We start from the raw sequence: 22,837 nt of genomic DNA on the forward strand, positions 1-22,837 counted from the left end.
ACAACTACATCAGGACGAGAATAGCTGTGCCCTAGAGATGATTCCCTGCATGGAGGGACAATTAAGGATTAGATGGCTGCAGTTAGTGAATTAAATTCCACCGTTTGAGCTTTAAAATGTTATTTTACCCCAATGCTCCCAACACAGAGCACGACACATGGGTAGTGAAGTCTTACAGAGTCATAAGGGGAGCCTGTACACAATAACATGCCAGAGAGTTCATCTTCTGAAGAGCTGCTCTTCTTTTGAGTGTACAGACACAACGTTTCCCAGCTGACGGGAATCATCAGTTTGCTCTAATTAATGTGGCTGAACATGTGTACTAAAATGGACTTACTCCATTTTTCACCCGTATGTTTAGTAATTTGACAGAATACTTCATGCTCTTAGGTGCCTATTTCAATCGCAAACACTCTCTGAATAGCACTTGTAGCTAATTGATTTGTCTTAATTTACTTCCAGCTTGCTCTCTAATGCTCCGGCGTGGTACTTTTTTAATTTTGAACACAGCAGAAGGCCCTCCTGTGAGCAAAGCTTCTCAGAGCTTCCCCATGGGGCTTTCAAGTCACAGTTGAGAGACGAAGAGGCAATAGGAAGACAAACATCACCTCCAGCCACGCTGGAGGTGCGAGAGGCAGCTGTCGCTCCCACCCACCTCCTGAGTGATTACATTTAATCCTTTTGACCAGTACAGACCAGGAGGTAGGGTGCCACCTCAAGCTTGCCCCTTTGGGATTTATAACATGGGTGTCTGCTGGGGACATTTCTCTCCAGCTTTTTAAGTGGCAGTTTCCCAGAGGGAACACAGAGAGGTTGCTTTGGGAACTAGCTGACTTTCCCACTTCCCAAGTCCATTGTGTTTAGTGTCATTAGTTCAAAGACAGACCCAGCTAGGTTTTATTTTGTCCATACACTTGAGAAAGGTCCCATTCTGTAACAATGAGCATTAACTGGGAACCTTTCCCCACTATCAGGAGCTTACTCTAAGAGAAAAAAAACTGTTACTTTTAATCCTTCATCTAGCTTCTGCAAAGAAAGACAAGCTTACTCAGTGTAAAGCATGGGGATAAAGCTCAGCCTAAGAGAGGAAAATGACAATATTAAATGTGCTTTAAGACAGCCTACCAACTACATAGATTGCTCCAACTCTCCTTCCTGAATTTCATGTGCATAGTTTGCTTCCTGAGGTGCCAAGTGCACTAAGGGTAATGTCAGATCCCTTTGTGGCCCATATGCAAGCATGTGCCAATGATAATCTGCCCCAGAACAACACTGGTGATGCCTCATCTGGTGTTGGGTCATCTGCCATCCTTGGCAGAAAAGCTCTTTTCTGGTCCCACTGCTTTCAAACAATACCTCTTGCCAGCAGCACTGAAATCAAATGTGTGTCACACTTCAGCCATCTGAAATGGAAAAGGGATCAACTTTCAAGTTAAGCACCAAGTTCACTTGAAAGGGAGGACAGTGTGGCCTTTTGAAGCACAGTTCTTTTAAGCCAAACTCTGGTTTCTGGAAAAAAATAATTTTCTTACTAGAGAAAATAGGACTTGAAGAGAAATACTACAAAAATTACTCTTCATGGATGCATCCTTGATCTACATCTTTTTTATGTAAGAGATCTTCAACCTGTACCTGTGCCTCGGCTACAAGAAAACCCAAAGACCTCCTTCTGTCTTATTATCCTGAAACACATCGAGGAGTACTTAGGCAAAAAATTTTTCCTCTGGCTTTACTTGGAGAGAAGTTTACAGCTGCTGACCAGCTAAATTGTCTTAAAGTTACTTATACTCTGTTCTCTTGTTCTCTGGCAAGTAAGAAAATTACTGCAGCCTAACACAAGTCACGGTGAACGTTTTGATTTGCCACATCTGAATCCGCGTGGATTTAAACTGAGAAGTTTAAAGCACTTAGATGGCATCTCCTGGGAGGAAACACCTTTTGGCAGGGTGATTGTAATGGATCAATTAACAGGTCCAGCATTTGATTTCAACTCACCCCTGCACATCCATCAAGGCTCCCAAGCACCGGTGCTTTAGGAGAGCAGGTATTTTCCAACTGCCTGAACAGATGGCAATTACATAAAGTAATTGCACCCTGACTCTTGCTTGCACCTTCAGAAACTCATCTGCAGTTCCACACTTGGGTGAAATCATAATTGCTTCAAGATAAAAAAAAAAAATATGAAATGCAAAGTACCACTAAAACCAGTATGTCATTCTTGAGACAAGGGGCTTACCATCAACTAGCTTTTTAGCATCCTAGATGCCCATTACATTTCCACACAGTTCTGCAGGCTTAATAAATCACCCAGTGTTTTCAGTATTCTCCTTTAGACTCACAAGGCCCACATTTTACTTTCTCCATCAAAAAAAGTCTTTAAGAAGTTCAATCAAGAGCTAACGAAGGTTAGCTAACTCTAACCTCTCAATGCACTTGGGCTGGATTTCTACCTTGCAGATCAGAAGCACTGGACCTGAAAAGCAAATCTGCTGCCCAGGAGGTGCATCAGGAATGATTTGCTGCTGGGTTCTCTGCTGCAGAACTAATGGACAGTGCTCATTGCTCAGCCTGCTTGCAGACTGTACAGAGAGATTGGAAGGGGAAATGCAACCATCTGGCTGCTGCCAATTGGTGTGGGTTGGGAAAGGCAGCCAAACGGGAGCATTTGGTCAAATTGCACAGAAAAATATTCTAAAAGCTGTGTGGAACAGAGGACTGAGCCTGACTTTTCCCTCAAGACACTTCTGCCACTAGAGCAAAAGGAAAGTACTTCCTCTACAATTCCCAGGGCATTAACTCATCCATTTCTTACATTGCTTTGCAGCTTAAAGCAAAAGGCAAAAAACTCATCCTTCATTTCACCAGTTTGTCTGTGTTTCTAAGATACGAGGGAGAAAATGTGGGACAATGAGGGAGAAAATGTGGGACAATGAGGGAGAAAATGTGGGACAACTTCTCTCCCTAATCATAGACACTCCATTGCCAACATTATCAAACATCTGAATAGTTACTAAGAAAAAAAAACCAAACACAACCAATGTAAGTGTCATGTATTGTTGGCAATAAAATGGGTAATTTAAGTTATATGTATGTGAATTTCCCTTTGTCATTCATTATTACTATCATAATTTTATGTACTGGAAGAAGGTCTACATCTCCTTTATAGAGAAGGTTTATTTCATTAACTCCATATGTACAGAGAGGAAGATTGCAGCAGTGCCTAAAGGAATAGGGGCACCTTTAAACCTAAAAATTGAAAATACAATTGAACAGATAAATACAGTCCCTGACACACTGTTTGCAATATAATAGGATAAAGGAAATACTATTAAATTATACTTAATTCTTTTAAATCAGTACAATTTTAGATACTTAAGAGTAACTTGTTTCTTAAGGCTGAGACTCATGTGATTTAAATATTTAAGCAAGATGAAATATTCTTTAAAGATATGCAGGAAGTAGCCTAGATGTTAAAAGGTTTTCTCGAGCAATTGGCACATGAGGTTCTTTATCCTGTTTCATGGAGAACAGGAGACCTTTATGAGCTTTTCTCTGATCGTAAACAGAGCTTTAGGAAAAGCAAGTAGTTGAATCTATGCCTTTTGGCTAAAGCTAATAAATATAGACAGTCTTGATTGTTGTCTTTTCAAATAACTCTCCTATATGATTATACTATTAGCACTAAAAGCTTCTTTATAGCCAATAAAATGTAATTTCTAACCACACAAAACTAGGTCCAGAAAAAGGCATGTGGATTCCTCACCCCCTACTAACTGAAGCTGGTAATTAATTCTCTAAAATCTGTCCATTAGGATACATATAGGAAGAGAAATGTCCTGATTGAACAGGACACACGATTTGGACATGCCTTTAATGTTCTGGTCGAATGGCAGCAGACTCCTAAATGAAAAGCAAAAGCTTGAAACATCAAGAATTGCTCAGACTGACATTTTTACTCTAGTCAGAGGAAAGTTCTGTGCTCGTCAGTCTCTTGTTTTGATAGATAAATGATCCAAATATGCTCTCCCAGGGGTCCCCAAGCAACATTTGTGACATTCTTAAAGGCAGTTACATTTTAGACTACCTGCTCTGAGACCACACAGATAAATACTTAATAACACAGCTTATGAAAACTTTTCAAAGTCAATTGCCTTTCCTACGACACACCTTTTGCTGCTTTTACATGACTGCTTTCAAAGTGCAAGTGCAGTAATCGTCATCCATGGCAAACTGAGAATATTAAAAAGACCTATTCCCACATATAAGCCATTGCAATCTATAACACCATTTTTCTCAGCAACCTGCAATGCAGCCAGTACGAACAACACAAGCAGATGAAGAAGCCTGAAGAAACAACCGCTGTTATTATTATTGTTCTTATAAGATGAAAGCGGCACGCACAGCTGCAGTCGAAAATCCAAATACTCGCCTCGGTTTCAGACTGGAAAATAACTTTGTCGTGCCACAGGGTCAAGCAAATCAAGAGCCTCCTGCTACCAGTTTCCTAAAGGGATGTCTCTTCTCAGCAATTACACTGCACAATGCAGCCTAGCTTCCTTCTCAGGCATGCTTCTCACCCACACAAAAACAAGGAAACACTCACAGCAGTTGAATAAAAGGTCACGAGTACCTCTTCTCTACTCTTACATGTGAGCCAAAGAAGAGCCTCTAAGACACCAGCTTCTTGTAGACTGATCAATATTCTCCTCCTGGATATTCTGTAATGACTGTCACAGCAGTAAAAGATTCTTAATTACATTAGGGTGGGGAAAAAATGCATTATTAAGTAACAGTCAAACATTTCTTATCTTGAAGCCTGTTGAGGCTTACAGACCCTAAGCCTTGATCTGGCAAGTGTTCAGCCAGGCATAGAAAAACCTGTATGATGCTGTCAGTGGCACAGGGCAAGGGCCCTGGCTGGAGTGCATCTATTTTTCTAGCTGCAAGGAAATTTCTGGGGATAAAAAACAGTGTTGAAAGCATCTGATATGTCTGATGAACAAACCCCCTTTTCGTTGCATTTCATTATCCAAACAGGAGGGGATGAGAGGAGAAGAAAGAAGGACCTGCTGTGTCCCTGAACACAGCGCTGCCAACAGCAGTTCCCTGAGGCTTCAGCTTTTCACTGCAAGCTTGTTTCAGAGAGCCAAACTTCTAATAATCATTTGCCTTTTAAAAAGGCTACCTCTAGCAACGTGCAAGCATTTGCCCATGCTAACGTCTGTAAACACTGAGCATTGTTATTTCTGACTTTTTCTGCAGCACGACTTCCTGGGGGTCACTGCTGGCACTCTGCACCACAGCACCTGAGCAACCTTTGATGCAATTAAATGGCTGTGAAGGTGCCAGCACACTTGCTTGAAATGCATTGCCCTGCTCTGGCATCCAACAGGGACCTTCCCGAAAGAGGAGAAGTTGATACTTGAGCCAAAACTAACCGAACACCATCTCCAGCATTTAAACAGATTCATCTGTTTCATGAGCCTGAAGAATCGTGCTTTGACACGGTTCTCTAAACCAGGCAAAGGCAAAACAGCAGAAAGAGCAGCTGAGCTCACTGTGTTGGGCAGCTGCTTTTGTCCAGCATTACCCTCATGAACACCAGCTCCATCATTCTTGCTGGATGTTGCTCTAGGAGCAACATCCACACAAGGAGCACAATTCCTTCTTGCCATCCAACTTCTACATTCTCACTGCGGGAAAAGTAATTATCTCTTAATCATCACAGAAGTCAGAAGCTAACATAAAAGCAGCAGTTATATTAAAAAAAAAAAACAACAAATCCAAAACAAGCAAAAAAACCCCAACAACAGACCATGTCAGGTACCTATTTATCTAAATTAAAATCTTTATCCATTTCAACCTAATAAGGAGCATAAACCTACTGATCCCATTAAATACAGCTGAAAAGCAACTTGCCACAATGCTTTTCATCATAACAAAAGGTTAATCTAATGATCCTGTACCATATTTGGTGATTATAAGAAGTAGTCAAATTTTATTTTGGGGGTTGTTTTGTGTTGTGGGTTTGTTTGGTTGGGTTTATTGCCAGGATTGGTTTTGTTTAGCTTGTTTCTTCAGTGTTTTCTGTTCTTGCTTTCCACATTATATCTTATCTCCAACTGAGATATAAGAAACCTTCATGGAATTTAAAGGTCTGCAGCATTTTTCCCATTAGTAGCCGAAAATAATAAGGAAGAAAGGACTTCAGCACATTTGAACATTTTTCCTTCCTACAGCACTGCCTCAAATCACAAGTTTTCTGAAAGGTTCTATGCTGTTCGTTATAGGTTTTGGGTTGTTGGGGTTTTTTTTAGTTAAAATTTGAATTTGTATTTAGATTAGTTAATGAATAAATGGTTATGTCTTTGTGGTCTTCTTCCATGCAGTGCTGCATAGTTTCTAGTGAATTGAGAATACTGACAGTCAATATTGTGGTCAAACCAGGTCATACTGGAGTAATCAAAAGAAAAAGTGGAAAGGCAATCTTAATAAAATGTTATTTTCCACACAACAGATTCTAAGATTTTAGGATAAAGTTTGTTGCATGGTCTAAATTAGCTCCTAATGATTTCTGGTTTTTTCATTAGGTGGCCTTATCAGAAACAGAGAACACAAAGCAACTGGAATAAATTCTTTGCAAGTGGAAAATATTGCGATTGCTTGCCTGGGTCTAAAACAATCCATTTGAATTATCAGAAAGGATAATAATGTTGCAGTAGAGGTCAGGTAACAGCAGACCTGGCAACTGCAGCTAATGGTGTTGGAACTTCTCAACCCAAAATCCCAGAGTTAAAAACATACAAACAGATGGAGCTTCCAAGCAAAGATAATACATTTAATATCTTCAGATGCTGGCAGCCACATTCATTTTATCTGTTCCAACAGCTAGGGTCATCAGCTGGTGATCTGGTCGTTTCTCTTCAGGCTTGCTACTGTTACTTGAAGCTGTAGATACTCAGGTCAACAGATAAGAGGGAGCATCCTCAATGTATGGTGTATTTTTAACCCATATCTTTTTAAGAAAGCCTCTAAATCTTGGGACTATGAGGGGGAATGTTTGATATATATGACCTAGTTACATCCTAAATATTGTGAATCAGGAAACAAAGAGCCAAAAGAATCGCAGGATATAATTACATCATACAGTGGCTAAAAATGGGGAAAATTGAAATGAAAAAAAAGAAATCCAAGGGATTATACAGATGTAGAGACATGCCTGAATCTGTTCATTGCTGCTTTCCAGAAGAGTTAACATTATAACATTCTTCAGCTTCAAAGAGCAAAGATGCATTTTGAACACTAAGGAAATGTAGTTTTCAATAATGACTTCTTCAAATAGAAAATATAGAAATGATGGGGGAAAATATGATGCAATATGTACACATGTACCTACACAAGGGCATACATGAGACCCTATGCTATAGTTCTCATTACTTGTCAAGAGTATATTGATGTTAAATGTCAGAAGCCTTTTTCCATAGGTTTCAGCAGGTTCAGGGGTTAAAATTGGCATTTTAGGAGACAGCTTTGGAAAAGACCAAATTATAACTTCAATCTCCTGGTAGAAAAAAATAGCTTCTCCTACTATAGTGCACAGGGAAATCCTCCAGCTTCCCGATGTGACAGTTGGGTTGTAAGCAATCCAGGGAAAGGAATTCAGTATTTCCATCAGTGCTAAGCACAACGTTGCTCCCATACACACCAAACAAGCCAGATCATACAGGAGCATTGGCTCACCTTTGATTTTTCCAGGCCTCTTCCAGTCTCTGAAGATCTTAATGGTTAAAGCACTTTAACCATTTGCCTCTGCCCTTTTACTCTTGCTTTTCACCGGGTTATTATGTGAAAGCACATCTCATAATCTTTATCTCTCTCAGAAACTCCAGGGGCCATAGAAAGTGCTGAGAATACACTGCAGGGTTTCTAAACTCTCCAAAAGCCATTCAGAGTACCAATATACCTTCTGCAGATTTGGGCAATTAGACACAGCCTGTTTAATGCTTCTCTTCACCACCAAATTAATATTATGTGTTGCCACGTGGAAGTGCTGTCAAACAGGTTTTTTTAAACAGTCATTATGAAATATATTGAAATATATTGCAAGTACGCACCAAGATGACAAAGAAACATTCTTATCATATAAAAAGACAAGTTTCATTTTCTCAGCATACAGCTTGAGGAGAAATCAGCTGCTATTATTGTTTCCTCTTTATGTTAGCACTATAATCTAAATCTAAAAGTTAGCTGTGCTCAATTCTCTTTTGAAACTGCATATGATTTTCTTACTCAGGTGTTATGGTTCGAGCAGGCCCAAAATCTAATTCCTGATTCCTAGCCCCCCACCCACATCTCAACCCCATGTGAGATGGGTTTTCCAGACAAAAACACGAGACTCAATATGGGGGGAAGGAATATATTACAAAGACTATACACGTGAATAAATATTATAATACATTACAAACAATCTTAACTCTATATCTATTTCTACCATGACAATAATATTTACAATGGGCCAAATCTTTTCTCCTTCCAAATAAAAGTCCAGGAGAGAAGAAGAAGAAAAGACCCCTTCCAGTCTGTGAGTAGCAGGTCTTCCTCTCTAGGCAGCAGGCTCTCTTCTTCTCTTCCACCAGAAACAGTTGCTGGCTCTCTGCCAGCACACACGAGGGAGGTTTCCAAGTCTCTCTCGGCCCCCGTCTCCAAATAAGGGGTCTTTCCATGGGCTGCGTAATCCCAGACACGGCCGTTACACCATGGTCATATCACGAAGCACCGGGGTCTCCGTGACGGTCTGGTATCTTCAGGGGAAATCAAGCCCCTGTGCAGAGCTCCCATGCTCTGCCTCAAAGATGGCTGCCAGCTTCTCTGAAGCTGGAGCAGGGGGGGCCAAGGTCACCCCCCACACACACACATTCCTTCGGCCGTCCTGGCTTATCTCTCAAGAGGCCATGAGTTTCCTAGCTCCTCTCAGCAGTGCATATTGCACTTTAGGACTCTTCTCAGTCCACCACCCCCTCCTCTTTCTTGGAGGGGTCTCTAGCGAGTTTGGGGGTTTTGGTTTATCTAGTTCTTACCCCGCGAAACTCTGTTCCTGCTGCTGGCTTGATTCTCTTGTCTTGTTGCTGCTTTTCCTTCTCCTCAGACACCTCTGTGTCTGCCTTAGCTGCATACCGGCTTGTGTTGCTCCTTTTGGTCCTTATCAGTTGGCTCTTTGCCACTGTTCTTCGGACGCTGCTGTGTCTACTGCTGCTCCGTCTGCTCCCAGCGTCTCCCAAGGCTGCCTATCGGGAGAAATTCTCCCAGCTTTTAGCCACAGGCACTCAGCCCAGTTCTGAGTCCCTGCAGCCCCCCAACCAGGGGCTGGGGGGGGCAGAGGCCCCCAAGGGGCCAGAGCCCCTTTTCTTCGTGGCCTCTACAACATGGCCACCTCTTCTTCCCTTAACAAGTACCACTGCTTCTTTTTCGGTCTCCAGAGATATGTTTATATTTTGCAGGAGCACTGATTGGTCAAGCCCCAAGGGTCACCACCCCCTGGGGGTTACCACTTTTTTAGTTTCAGGGGGAAAACCTGGTTCAAACCACTACATCAGGAAACCAAGAGCTGAAGTGCTACCTACAAGAATTCCTGGGATAAAGTTGTACCTAAACCTCTCTACAGTGCTGAAGGCTTTCATCATCACAAAGTTACTTTTTTAAAAAAGGTCTTAGAAAGCCAACATTGATAGATTCTCAAAGGGGAAAAAAATCAGCAACAGTAAAAATCTTTGAAATTTTGTTTGGAAATAGTTTCTTAGGATTATCATTCAAGATCCTTTAGTTAGTTTTATGAATGAGAAGTTTTGGGGATCGACGGAAACTAGGTAATCTTGTTAGACAATGACTCTCTGTACCAAATTCCTGGGACAACAATAAGGTTGTTTTTCATAATTAATTCTGAATCATCTGTTTAAATTTTAAGAAGCCATTCACAGTCATCTGTGCTGTGTGTCAAGTGTCACAACTACATTGGAATTATGCAAAGGAAAAATGTGGTGTGTGACAGTCTGTTATTTTCCTATCAGGAATGAAAATGAGTTCACAAAGCGTTAAGAGAGCTTAAGAGCTGATTTAGCAATCACAGCCTCTGCAACAGGAGACCTGACAGATCCAGGAAGCTTCCTAAGGAAGATAAATCCTTGTTTCTCTGTTGGGACACTTTTCACGCTGTCCTGCTGCTACCAGCTTTCTTGAAAGTTTTGTACCCCTAAAAATATACCCAAGGCTAAGCGTTTCCAGGAATTATTCAGCAAACTGTGATGCCAGCAGACCACAGAGAGAGTCATCCTCTGCCAAAATGAGATCCCTGAGATCTTGAGGGATTTCACTGGGCTCCCTGTCCTGACTGTGCCCAAGTGATTTCCAGACCAGCTGCTGGTCTGGGCTGGTGGCAGCTGCTCCAGTTCACCTCCCTCTCATCCCCACTGCAGCAGGCACACACTGATCCAAGGAAGCATGGCAGAAAACTCAGAAATCCCACGACACTGACTCCCACCACACCACACAGATGTGCTGTTTGGTGCATCTCGGTTCTTCAAAGAAATTGCTGTATTTGTATAAATTCGACTACATTCAGCAGTGGGATATAGACACATGCAAGTGCAATAGAGGGGGTACTCCAGCATCCCTCCTTCCCAGGCATTTCACTGCCTCAAGTTCTCTCCAGTGTTATTCCGAATGCTGGTACTTTTGCAGGGGATCGTGTTGCAATGCAGTAAGAAACTGAAGTAGAGAGAAAGGCATGCTCAAGAGCTGCAGAGCAGCCTGAAACTGCGAAAAGGAGGAAAGCTAAATCCCAATCTGCACTAGAGAAGTTTTGCCAGCATAGCTGCAACCGAGATCTCAAGACACAGATGGTTTATACAGGCCTGGAAGAAAATGGGGTTTTTGCCACTAGCACTTAAGCCAATTCACTGAGTGAACATAACTCTTCTGGTTAAAATATTCAGTTGTGTCAATGCCAGGATTTAAATCCCTAAAAATAATAAAAATCAATCAAACAAACAAACAAACAAAGATAACACTACACAAGTGGAAAAGCATATGAAAATAGCAAATGAGATCTTCCTAGGCATCCTGTGGTGCTCGTGGAGAGTCTGACCAGTTACCTGGCCCACGTTAATGCTCTGCCTCCACGCAGGAGAAAGCACATACAGGAATAGCTCTGTGTGTTCTACTACCAGCACTGTGGCACTCCATGAAGAGTATAGCAAAAAAACATGTCTTGTTTAGTATAGACCTAAGTCTGAAGGCACAATATCCGAGTTTTGGAAAGATCTCTCTCTAGAGCTCTCCCTGGAGCCACCATTGTTCACTGGTGGAAGTCATAAAGGCAAGGCAGCCTGGCATCCTCTGACAGAAAAGCATTGTCTAAAGGAAATAAACAACAAACATTCATTCACAACAAAATCCTCTCCCATGGATGCTTCACTTTAAGAAAGCTTTCCACAAGTTCTTCCTGCTTTTCTGGTAGCATGTAGGTCCTTTCCTCTCTGTCTTTCCCAAGGAGATTGGAAAAAGCCATTTTGACTGCTACTTCCTCCAAAAGGATGATGCTCCTAATGTTCATCCCTCTTCCAAACCCATCAATTTTAAAGACTGTGTTGTTTGTTTTGTTTAAAGTACTTCTTGGCCAGGGCTATATGCACATTATTCAGAGGAAATAGCCTGAATTGTCTCAGTTAATCCTGAAAAAGAAAATGTTAGAGAACTGCTGTTTAATGCAATCCCAGTGCAGAGTTTACCATCTGATAGGGTTATCCTTCAGTCTGCAGGATGATCAGGTGAGGATGAGAATAAAGACAAATGACACAGTGAAAAGAATACAGAGAAAGACTCTGGGAAGTATGCAGTAAGGTAAATACTATCTAAAAGACCATCAGTCTCCAAAAACTAGGCAGAGATGAGATTGCAGATTATGTGAATTTTGCCATCTCTCCAAGCTGTAAATGATCAACCACGGACTTGTTCTTGTGTCACACAGAACCCCTATTGCAGAGCAGGAGCAGTGACACGTTGCCTTCACTCCTCCTCCAACAAACTCTTCTGAGTTCAGATCTCCCTCAAAGCTGCCCTGGTAAGCACACAGCAAAAAACCTGCAATATCCTGTTGTTGGACAAGGTGATAGTTTGAAAATTATGTTTTCTTATGTTGTAGATTGAAATAGAGATCTTTTCCAGGCACATATTTGAAAATAATGATTGTTTTGTTACCGGAGTTGACCTCCCCCTTGCAGGAGAGTTTCAGAGGTAGGTGTATCAGTGAGAAAGGTTTGTGACTTACAGCTCCACACACAGGTTTTCAGAGGGCTGGCAAAAAACACATGGCCTCAAAGCATAAGGATGAGGGGGAAGTGGGAGAAACAAGGCTGCATTTTATGACTGTTCAAAAGGAAGTAAAACTGCCTCTCAACCTCCTTGCTCCAGCAGTGCTCTGTGGTTCCCACTGGTTTTAAACCCTTACCTGAAAAGGCAGTGTTTTGAAACACAAGAAAAACCATTGTTCATTTTTAACTCCCTATACAAATTTAGTTTATAACCATGAAAGCAAAGCCATTCCTGCATATTGTGAAACTACTTGTACAGATTATATACACAGATGGGTGAATAGTCACTTCTTTGATTCATTGCCAGTCCAAATAAAAGCAAACAAAAACCTTGCTTTTTTTCTTCAGCAGAACGAAAGCAAAAATTTTAAACATCTTTTCCTAATACAGAAAATTTGTGGTTGAATGGAACATTTCAGGCTGTTAGATCCAAACTGAACAAAGGATAGATGCCAAAGAGTGGGTATAGGAAGTGAGTGGCTCACTTATGATATGGAGGGTTCAGGTTCAGACCCAAAGCACCCATCGAGGGGGACATGTGCCTCTAAAGACAGGGTGTTGGCCACAGTTACGTGGGATTATGTCTGTCTGTATGGAACACTTACCATCATGAAGTACTGTTTTGCTCAGTGTAGAGCTCATACTGGGCTATGGGGTACCCAGATACTACTTTACTTCTCACCGATATTTTTTCAAACAGCTCCAAACACCAGCAACAGAAGTGATGGCAGGAAGCAGCTCCCATGGGCTCTGTTGTCCAGAGCCTTGTCCTCTGGGGTTTTTCCACAGCATATACAAGATAAGAGGCAACTCTCCAGACCACTGTTATCCAGAGAAGTCTGGACTAGGGATTCAGACCAGCCTCAAATAAGACAGGAAACGGAATCCTCTCATCTAATGAATTATAGAAACAAATCAGTGCTATCTCCTTGGGAGAACTATGAACAGGGGAATGAAGTTTTCCCTTTCTCCAGCCAAAATTATCAAATCATAACACGTTCCCTCTCTGGCCATTCTGAGTTTGGGAGGCATGCCTGCTGTTCTATATAAGCAAGCCCGTCATCCTGTGGACTGTGCTGTTCTTGCTACTCCTCCTTCCACCCTCCCAGAGGGCTGGCTGAGAAGCTGGCTTTCCTCCCTCCTATCCCCCTCAGCTAGATTAAAACAGATGGCAGAGGGACATGAAATAAAGAGCAAACACAGACAAGTGACTAATTTTCCAAAAGGAGGCAGAAAACCAAACCCTTAACTTCAGCACTGGAAGCAGCAAGGAGTGCAGAATTACTCTCTGAACATTATTCTTCCATGTAAGCAAATGCAGTGGTTGCTGCAGATATGGTGACAGTAAGAAGGGGAGGCATCCTCCAGGCAGGCTTGACAACAGCATGTGACTACACTGCAGTCCAACAGAGGCGAGTAGATAACAAGGGCATCAAGGAATGCATCACAGACTAACCCCACCTACGCAGCAACCCTGCTTCCCAGGGAGGTTTTGTTGAGCACTCTGCTCATGGTTACCTGACTGAGTTTAAAGCCAGCTCAAGTGGTACCTCCCCAGGAACTGCAGTGACATGTTTGAAATCACAGGATCAGTTAGGTTGGAAAAGACCTCTGAGATCATCAAATCCAACCTGAGACCGAACACCACCAGGTCAACCAGACCATGGCACTGAGTGCCATGGTCAGTCTTTCCTAAAACACCTCCAGGGATGGTGACTCTACCACCTCCCTGGGCAGCCCATTTCAACATCTAGTCACCCTTCCTGTGAAGAAATTCTTCCTAATGTACAACTAAACCTCCCTTGGCACAGATAAGTACTATGTCCTCTTGTCCTGTCGCAAGTTGCCTGGGAGAAGAGATTGATCCCCACCTGGCTACACCCTCCTTTCCGGGAGCTGTAGAGAGTGATGAGGTCTCCCCTGAGCCTCCTCTTCTCCAGGCTAAACATCCCCAGCTCCCTCAGCTGCTTCTCATCAGGCTTGTGCTCCAGTCCCTTCCCCAGCTCCATTACCCTTCTCTGGACACACTCCAGCACTTCGATGTCTTTCCTGGAGTGAGGGAACTGGACACAGCACTTGAGGTGTGGCCTCACCAATGCTGAGTACAGGGGGACAATCACTGCCCTGATCCTACTGGCCACACTATTGCTGATCCAGGCCAGGATGCCATTGGCCTTCTTGGCCACCTGGGCACACGCTGGCTCATATTCAGTTACTGTCAACCAGCTCCCCCAGCTCCTTTTCCACCAGGCAGCTTTCCAGCCACTCTGCTCCCAGACTGTAGTGTTGCATGAGGTTGTTGTGGTCAAAGTGTAGGACCCATCACCTGGTCTTGTTGAACCTCATGCCACTGTTCTTGGCCCACCTATCCAGCCTGTCCAGGTCCCAGAGTCAAGGAGCTGTCCCCCTGTGGCAGAGGGAGATGTGCCAGAGCAGTCGCAGCCAGCACGCTGCAGTTCATACAGTAGGAAGCACGAAGGTGAGTTAATTACACCGGGGAGATGAGGACAAAGCTATTTCAGTGCTTCACTCTGCCCCTTTGCCAGAGAGTTCTGCTTTCATTCTGGTCCTGACAGAGCTGCTGCTTACATCTCTCTTGTCAGCATCCAGTGGCAGAGGACAAGTTCACTCACCTTCCCTGGCAGCTCAGGAAAGCCTTCAGACTTTGCATTTCAGCTGTTTCAGTGGAAGCACTACCAACCTCCTGTTGATTTGGTTCCAGGAGCAATAACATGACAGAGCAGACACATGGGGTGGTAACTTTCAGGGCTAAGTCTAACAGACTTTGTCACTTTAGCCACTTGGGATTATTTCTGTTGGCTGAAACAACTTAAAGAGACATCCAGAAAATTAAAGGAAGCATAATCTTTGTTGTGCCTGGCACAAAACGTACTGCAGCACATCGTTTTGCCAACAGAAGGACTTTTAAGACTGTAACACAGCTAAGAAAAGCATCAAATACAGGTTTACTACGCAACTTCTGTGCCTTGTGTTCAAGGTACAGAAATGGACTTGTCTTTGCCATTCTGTATGAAATCAGAGCGCCTGTGCTCAGAGCTGGAGGTACCTGTTCTCCAGGACTCTCCGATTTGTTTCCTTCCTGTGTTATGCTGATACTCAGGGCATGCTGCAAAGTTTATTTATTTACCCATGCTTCTCCCAAAGGGTGCTTGGGAGGCAGAATTCCACATTATCTTTAGTTCATATTAGTTCAACTGATGTATTTGTAATATTAGAATTGTGGTCTCTTGTTTCTAGAAATGGGTCTGTTATGACCTTTTACAAGTGGAAGTTATAAATAACTCCAGATTGTAGAGACTCATACAGCAAAACCTAAACAGTTTTTGAGATATTCCTCCAGCTACCGATACACTTAAGGTCCAGAAGGTGCTCAGTCTCATGAATTGGGACAGTACCACCCAAACAGGGAACCCAAAGCGTTACTTCAGCATGCATTTGAAAATATTTGCTGACAGATTAAGAACTGAAAAGAACTCAACTTCCTAGTTAAATTGCAGATACAGGGGGAGAAAAAAAGGGTTTTAAGCATGCAGAAATGCACACTGGGTAAGGAAAGTTGGCAACCTTGTAATTTCTGCTTCGCACTTCAGTCTGCTGACAGACACCTACTTTGCGTTCCAGGAAAGGCAGGTTTGCTGCAGCAGCCTTCGGCTGGCAAGTAACTTCTCTCACAAACCTCCTAGTTGTCCCCGCCTTGTCCCAGGGGGATGCACTGTAGCTTTAGGAGCCTTAGCAAGAGTTATTGGGAGGAAAGAATTTAAGGACAGGACTCTAAGAATCAAGTGAAAATGTCCCTCTACTCTTGCTCCATCTGTTGGGACACTAGGGTTCAAGCTCGAAGTGCATCCCCTATCAGATCCAAGTACAAGCTCATCCTTCTTAAACAGATTTATTTAATCCAAAGGAGTAATATTTCCCTCTCCTCATATTTAATATGATGGATCATTACTAAGCTACTTGTCCTTAGTACATCACATGGTTAGGATCTAAAGACACACAGTCACATCAGGAAGGATTTTTACGATCTTATAAAAGCTTCAGAAGAAATTTCAGCTCCCAAGCAAGGCTGATACTTATAGCTACTTAACCTTTCTATAGTTATTTCAGTCTTACCTTCAGTGGGATCTGGTTAGCCCATACAGAAACAGGTGATAGAAACAGGATAGCTGAAAACAAGTAGAGCAGGAGGTATCTGTGCCCCTGACACACCTCTGTGTTTACTTAATACACAAAGGCTGTTATTGCTGCCTGTAGCAGTTTAAATACCCTTAGTTCAATCAGTGGCCCATTTTGCTGTCTGACTGCTGTTACTGTTTTTTAATTAAGACAGATTTTGCTAATGAACACCCATCAAAAAAAGCAGGCAAACACCACCTCCCACCCCTCCCAGTACACTCAGAAAACTTATTCAAAAGCAGTACGGCAAGTTTTCCCACTGCCAATACTTAAAGCAATATTAAAACGAAAACAAACAAAAAACAAACAAACAAAAAACCCCACAAAACAACAAACAAACCAGCCAAACAAAAAAATTAAAACAGGCCCCAAAATTCGGTCTAAATTCAGAATCCCAAACAGCAGGCTGATGAATGCCCTTCTCAAAGGCATTCCCAGCCACGTTTCTCCAGCTGTCAGCATTTCACGTTGTTTTTCAGGTTTACTAAAAGGCAGAGTAGCACCTTTTCCCAAACCTGAAAGGACATACTAATGCTATTGAACAGGAGTAATCTTATTACTGTTTTGTAAATCTCAGACACAAATGAGTGGTTATGGGCTTAATAACACATACACATGCTCAGGCAGAATTGAGGAAGACCAACAACATCAGTTTTCTTTGAGTGGCCACTGGACAAATTCAATGTTTACTTTTGTGATAAGGCTGCACTATGCCTTCTAAACAAGATCAGTAGGATGATATATGTGTGCATTTAAAGACAAGGAAGTACTTATATTCTGGTCACCCTAACATGCCCTATCTGGAAGGGAAGGAAAAGAAATTTGCAGAAGTGGCTGATTCCCTAAAAATAATAATGTTCATGTATCCAAGAGAACAGGCAGGCTATCTTAGGTGAACAGCAACTTCCTTTGTTTGCAGAGCTCTTGTTCAGCAACCGCAAATAATAATAAATAAATAGCAAAGATAAAGTACAAGATGTCTTTTTCACCAGTCTTTAATTCAGGACGGTATAATGCAATTGAAGTTTCGAGTCTTTCCAAAGTTTTCCAACAACAGCTGCATACTGAAAAGGTAATAGAAAAAGACAACACTTACAACTGCATCAAGAACAACTCCCAGGGAATTTGAGTTATCTTAGATAACTCAAAGATAGATTCAGCTTAGTCCTTCAAGTGGGGCACTGAGTTGCCAGTTCCACAAAAGTAGCCTTCAAAACATCTGGACTGTAATAATTCTTTTGAAAATAGTTGCATGCTGAAAATAGTCACTGCTAAACCCATTCTATACTTGTTGAAATACAGATTTCTCTCCAGTTCAGCATGGCTGCAAGTTTGTTTTCATTCACCAAAGTGAATGAGAAGAGAGCTCCAAGTCTTCCATGCTTTATTTTGAAGTCTTATGTCAGGTATGTGGCCATAAGGAGACACCACACCACAGGACAGAGGGACTGTGCCTGCTCTGTGAGGCAGGAGCTTGGTGGACTCACGGGAATAACAGCAAAGTCCAAGTTGGAAACGCAGTGTGTAGCTATGACAGGATGCCCACAGCACCTTGGGTATTACCTGAGATTAGATCTTCCCTGCAATAAGCTCATAAAAGAGATAATTCATGCTACTAAGAGAAAGCAATACAAATACACAGAGTAGAGTACCAGGGAAGTACTCCTGCAGCTATTTTACAGAGAATTAACAGAAGCACCATACTGAATTTGCTCCAAAATTGACAAGGAAAGCCTACAGCCCAGGGGCAGAAGCCAGCTTTCCTAATTCCTAATTCAGTGCACTGTTGACAGGATTATCCTTCACACTCCTAAAAGTGCTTACTGAGGACAGAAGCCAGTGATGGCAACTGACTGAAATGAGTTCAACTGAGCAAGAGAAAATCCAGAATTAGTTCATCTTGGATGTGATAAGAGAGAGAGAGGCAGGAGTCCTTAAATGCTGTGAGCGTGTCAACTCCACATGTTTATAAAACAATCCTGTTAGTTAATGATCACCCAATAAATTTTCACGGATGTTTCCAACACTAAACTTTCTAACGGGTTGACACCAGTTAGAAGATCCCCATCGCACTTGAACAGGAAAGCCACCAAATTTTGTGACTGGCAGCACAGCCCACTGAGTGACCCTTTAACCTCAAAAGGAGGCACTTCCACAGAGGGCAGATCTTGGGCAGATCAGTATGGTTACTGCTGTCTCCCTTGGATGGACCCACACTCTGGTGTTCACAGCAGCCCATGAGGACCACCCTGGACACCTGCTGGAACAGCAGAGGCTCTTAACTCTCCACACAGGAGCAGGAGAGCATTGTGTCCAGATGGGTACCATAAAGAACAGGTTATGTCCCATTAACAGGAGACCCCAGCATAATTGTCCATCTCACATTAGTCCACAGAAAAACTCAGTGTGGGAGTCTCCAATGCCCCTGTTTTGCCATGCCAGCAGCCTGAATGAAAGCTGAGCACACCAGCTGATAATCTTAAAGCCACACAGAGGAGCATAATCACTGCACTTGGCAAGTAAGCACTTTTCTGTCACTGTGTTCTTATAAAGGGCCTCCAAATCACAGCAGCACTGCGAAAACTTACTTATTCCTACACAGCAGTTTTACAAACCTACCCATGCTATTTTCCTTACTCCACCGTCTCAAGCTGAATAATCCTTCAAAAGCCATTAATCAGCTTTCATTATCTCTAAATTGCTTTTTCTTGCTTGCAATTAAGGACTAATATCCAAAGAGTTGGAAATTTATAAGGTAATTAACCATAATGAGTAACTGTTTTAAAGTATGATCAACTACTGGATATCAACAGATGTCTTAGTTTTTGCCAATAAACTTTTTTTCCCAGGTGTTTATACAAGCTCGAAAAAGAAGATTTGTTTAGCAGAGGTGGAACATTCACCAGATAATACTGTATCTATACCTATTCTTCCTCTAGAAAGCAACTGACTATAGACAAAAATACCTGCAAACTAGCAATTATTGTGGATTCAGGTTTTAAGGTGACACTGACATGATGAAGGATCTATTTTTACTTGTGTAAAGTATATTTCAAGTTCAGAATAAGGAACACAGAAAGAGCACTCATGTTGTAATCAGTTCAGCATTCATAAATATCAGCACATGAAGTACATTTCCTCTCCTCGTGCTTCCATTCAGTGAGATGTTGGACAAGCAGTGCTAAAAACTTTTTTGAGTAGGTCAATAGCATATTAAGCATTGACCAGGTTAGAATATCAAACCAAATTAGTGAGCTGGGTCTAAGGTTTTAAACGGTATATAAGATTCCTTTCCAGCCACTCCAGCACACTTTCAAAATGCTTTAGTCTTGTTAATGAGACCCATTCTTCCTAAGAAAAATTATTCACTTATTTCATGTATTTCCATACATGTGGCATCCAATGCCACACAAGTGCAAGTCACTCACTACACTCCAAAATCTGTCAGAGCAAACCCTGCTTAGGGATTCATCAGGTGGATCTCACTCACTCAAGAAACAGCAGGTCAGAAGTCACAAGAGGATGAAATCTGATCCTCTTTAGAGTAGAGCTTGTACTCCACAGTAAAAGGTGGAAACTCCTAATTCAGCCGCCGTCCAGAGAGCGCTCAGAAACTCTTCTTGGTAAGAAAGTAGGGTGCTCATCCCCAGAACATAGTCTAGAACTCATTTCATCACTATTTCCCTGCTTTTTTCTTCCAGCAGAGCCAGAGGAGGCATTAGGCTGTTTCCATAGTGAGAGTTGTTAGCAGAACAACTAGCATCCGAGTATTTTGCAGTTTTCTTCAGCAGCAGCCACAGAATAGCAAAACTTGAGGAAAAGTAAAGATGTTCTCAAGACTAACTTATGTATAATATTTCAGTTAGACAATGAGTTAACAGTTTGAAGCTTTAGAATATGTTTAGCTGTTTCATTTTAGAGCTGTGGAAGAGGAAGCTCTAAAATGACGCTTTCAACCTGCAATTTTTTTCTTCTATTCGTACTGCAACGTTTCACATTTCTGTTTTCTCTTGAAAACTATGACCCAGTTTAGAAAGTCCCTGCTTATCTATACATAAGGAATGACTCACATACTGATGGGGGGGAAAAGAAGTTTACATAGAGAAAATAAGCATTATGCCTGCTGGATTAATGTTTTTGACAGTTGTTACATTGCTTAGTGGAGTGAACAGTACAAGCCTAAAAGCAGAGCATCCCACATAGTGCTAGCCAGGAAAATCTGTTTGGAGACAGAATAATTTCTAATGATAAGTCTGAAGTTCTTGTAAGGTTGGGGACCAACAGTCTTTTAAGACAAAAAAATTCAAGAGATCTTGCAGATTAAAGGATGCACTTTCTGAATGTTTTACTTTTCCAACAGGTAACTGCTACGGGTAAAGATCACCTTTAAAAGGGAACATGGATTTAATAAACTCAACTGATCAAAACAGTACATCAGAACCGTTCAAATGGGTGACATCCAAGATTCTCATTTCCATTACCCTGTCTGTGCTTGCTCTGATGACAACGGCCATCAATTCTCTCGTGATGACTGCAATTATTGTGACAAGGAAGCTCCACCACCCGGCCAACTACCTGATCTGCTCTCTTGCGGTGACTGATTTCCTTGTGGCGGTCCTGGTGATGCCCTTCAGCATTGTCTACATTGTAAAGGAGACCTGGATCATGGGGCAGGTGGTGTGTGACATTTGGCTGAGCGTGGACATCACGTGCTGCACTTGTTCCATCCTGCATCTCTCTGCCATTGCTCTGGACCGGTACAGAGCGATCACGGATGCTGTGGAATACGCACGGAAAAGGACACCTAAGCATGCTGCCATCATGATAGCAGTGGTGTGGATCATATCCATCTTTATCTCCATGCCACCCTTGTTTTGGCGGCACCAGACGGCCAGCAGGGACGACGAGTGCATCATCAAGCACGACCACATAGTCTCCACCATTTACTCCACATTTGGCGCCTTCTACATCCCTCTGGCCTTGATTCTCATCCTCTATTACAAGATATACAAGGCAGCAAAGACATTTCACAGGAGGAGCGTCAGCCGGATCGTGAGGGAGGAGGGGGTGAATGGACAAGTCCTTTTGGACGCAGGTGAAAGAAGCACCAAATCAGCTTCAATGCCCAGCACGGCAGAGAAGACATCAGATCCCCTGGTGAACTCTGATAAAATCAACATCACCCTACGAAGCCCCAGGTCTGAATCTAAGCATGAGAAGTCCTGGAAAAAACAGAGAATCTCCAGCACAAGGGAGCGAAAGGCAGCAACTACACTGGGTCTGATCCTGGGGGCGTTTGTGATCTGCTGGCTCCCTTTTTTTGTAAAGGAAGTAGTTGTTAATACCTGTGAAAGATGTCACATCTCAGAAGACATGTCTGATTTCCTAACATGGCTGGGATATATAAATTCCCTTATTAACCCTTTAATCTACACAATCTTTAATGAAGACTTCAAGAAAGCCTTCCAGAAGCTTGTGCGGTGTAGGCAATACTTTTAAGAGCTTTTGTTCGTAAAAGGAGAACATACTCATTGTTTTTTAACCTGTATAAATTTGTATAACTAAGATGACAGTTGTATTTAAGGAAAAGCACCAAGACTCTGCATTTACATTATTACTTTTTTTGTATAAGTAGTATTGGGAGCATAAATTGCCCAAGTTTTACAGAGATGGATCATCTGGGATCAGTTTTGCTCTAGAAAAAAAGAGGTAGCATATTGTGGCTCTGATCCAGTTGGGATTTGCACAGCTGCCTAACTTGAAGCATAAGATATTACCTTAAATATGAAGGAAATACACACTTGAAGTAGACAAATTTTTTTAAAAAGTAACCCTCAAGCATCAATGAAATTTTAGGTAAAACAACACACAGCTTTTAAACCCTACTAACATAGAATAGAAAATACACCGTGGAATCACAACATGATTTTATCAGTATGTCACAGACCCGCAGCATAGGGCCAAGCCATTCCCAGCAAAGGGTAGTAGCTTTAAATATATCTAGCATCATCCTCTGTTGATTAGCTGAGTGCAGCTCCAGCCCTGCCTTCTCCCACAGATCAAGGTCTTCCCAGCAGCAGGCAATGTGCTCTCTTGGGTTGCCAGGTTCACAGCAAGCCAGTGTTGTGAGCCCTCTGCCACTGCACACCCCCAGCAGACACGGGCAGAGCCCCAAGGGAAACAGCCAAATACCCAGGGCACCTCCAGTGAGATGGATACACATCTTGCCCAGTGCTCTGAGACACCACTTCCATAGGGACTGGGGAGAAAAAAAG

The 22,837-nt window shown here is 42.4% G+C and overlaps 1 protein-coding gene across 1 annotated transcript in view; it reads left to right on the top strand.

Moving 5' to 3' along the window:
• Positions 1–22,628, top strand: part of HTR1F (5-hydroxytryptamine receptor 1F) — a 107,231-nt gene extending 84,603 nt beyond the window's left edge. The window contains exon 3 of the mRNA XM_027692644.1: positions 20,923–22,628. Coding sequence (XP_027548445.1) covers positions 20,961–22,061 — 1,101 coding nt within the window. The 5' untranslated portion in view covers positions 20,923–20,960 and the 3' untranslated portion in view covers positions 22,062–22,628. The remainder of the gene's footprint in view (positions 1–20,922) is intronic.
• The last annotated feature ends 209 nt before the right edge of the window (positions 22,629–22,837 follow it).

This window comes from Neopelma chrysocephalum, unplaced genomic scaffold, assembly GCF_003984885.1.
Source record: "Neopelma chrysocephalum unplaced genomic scaffold, ASM398488v2 Primary Assembly neopelma1_87, whole genome shotgun sequence".
NCBI lineage: Eukaryota > Metazoa > Chordata > Aves > Passeriformes > Pipridae > Neopelma > Neopelma chrysocephalum.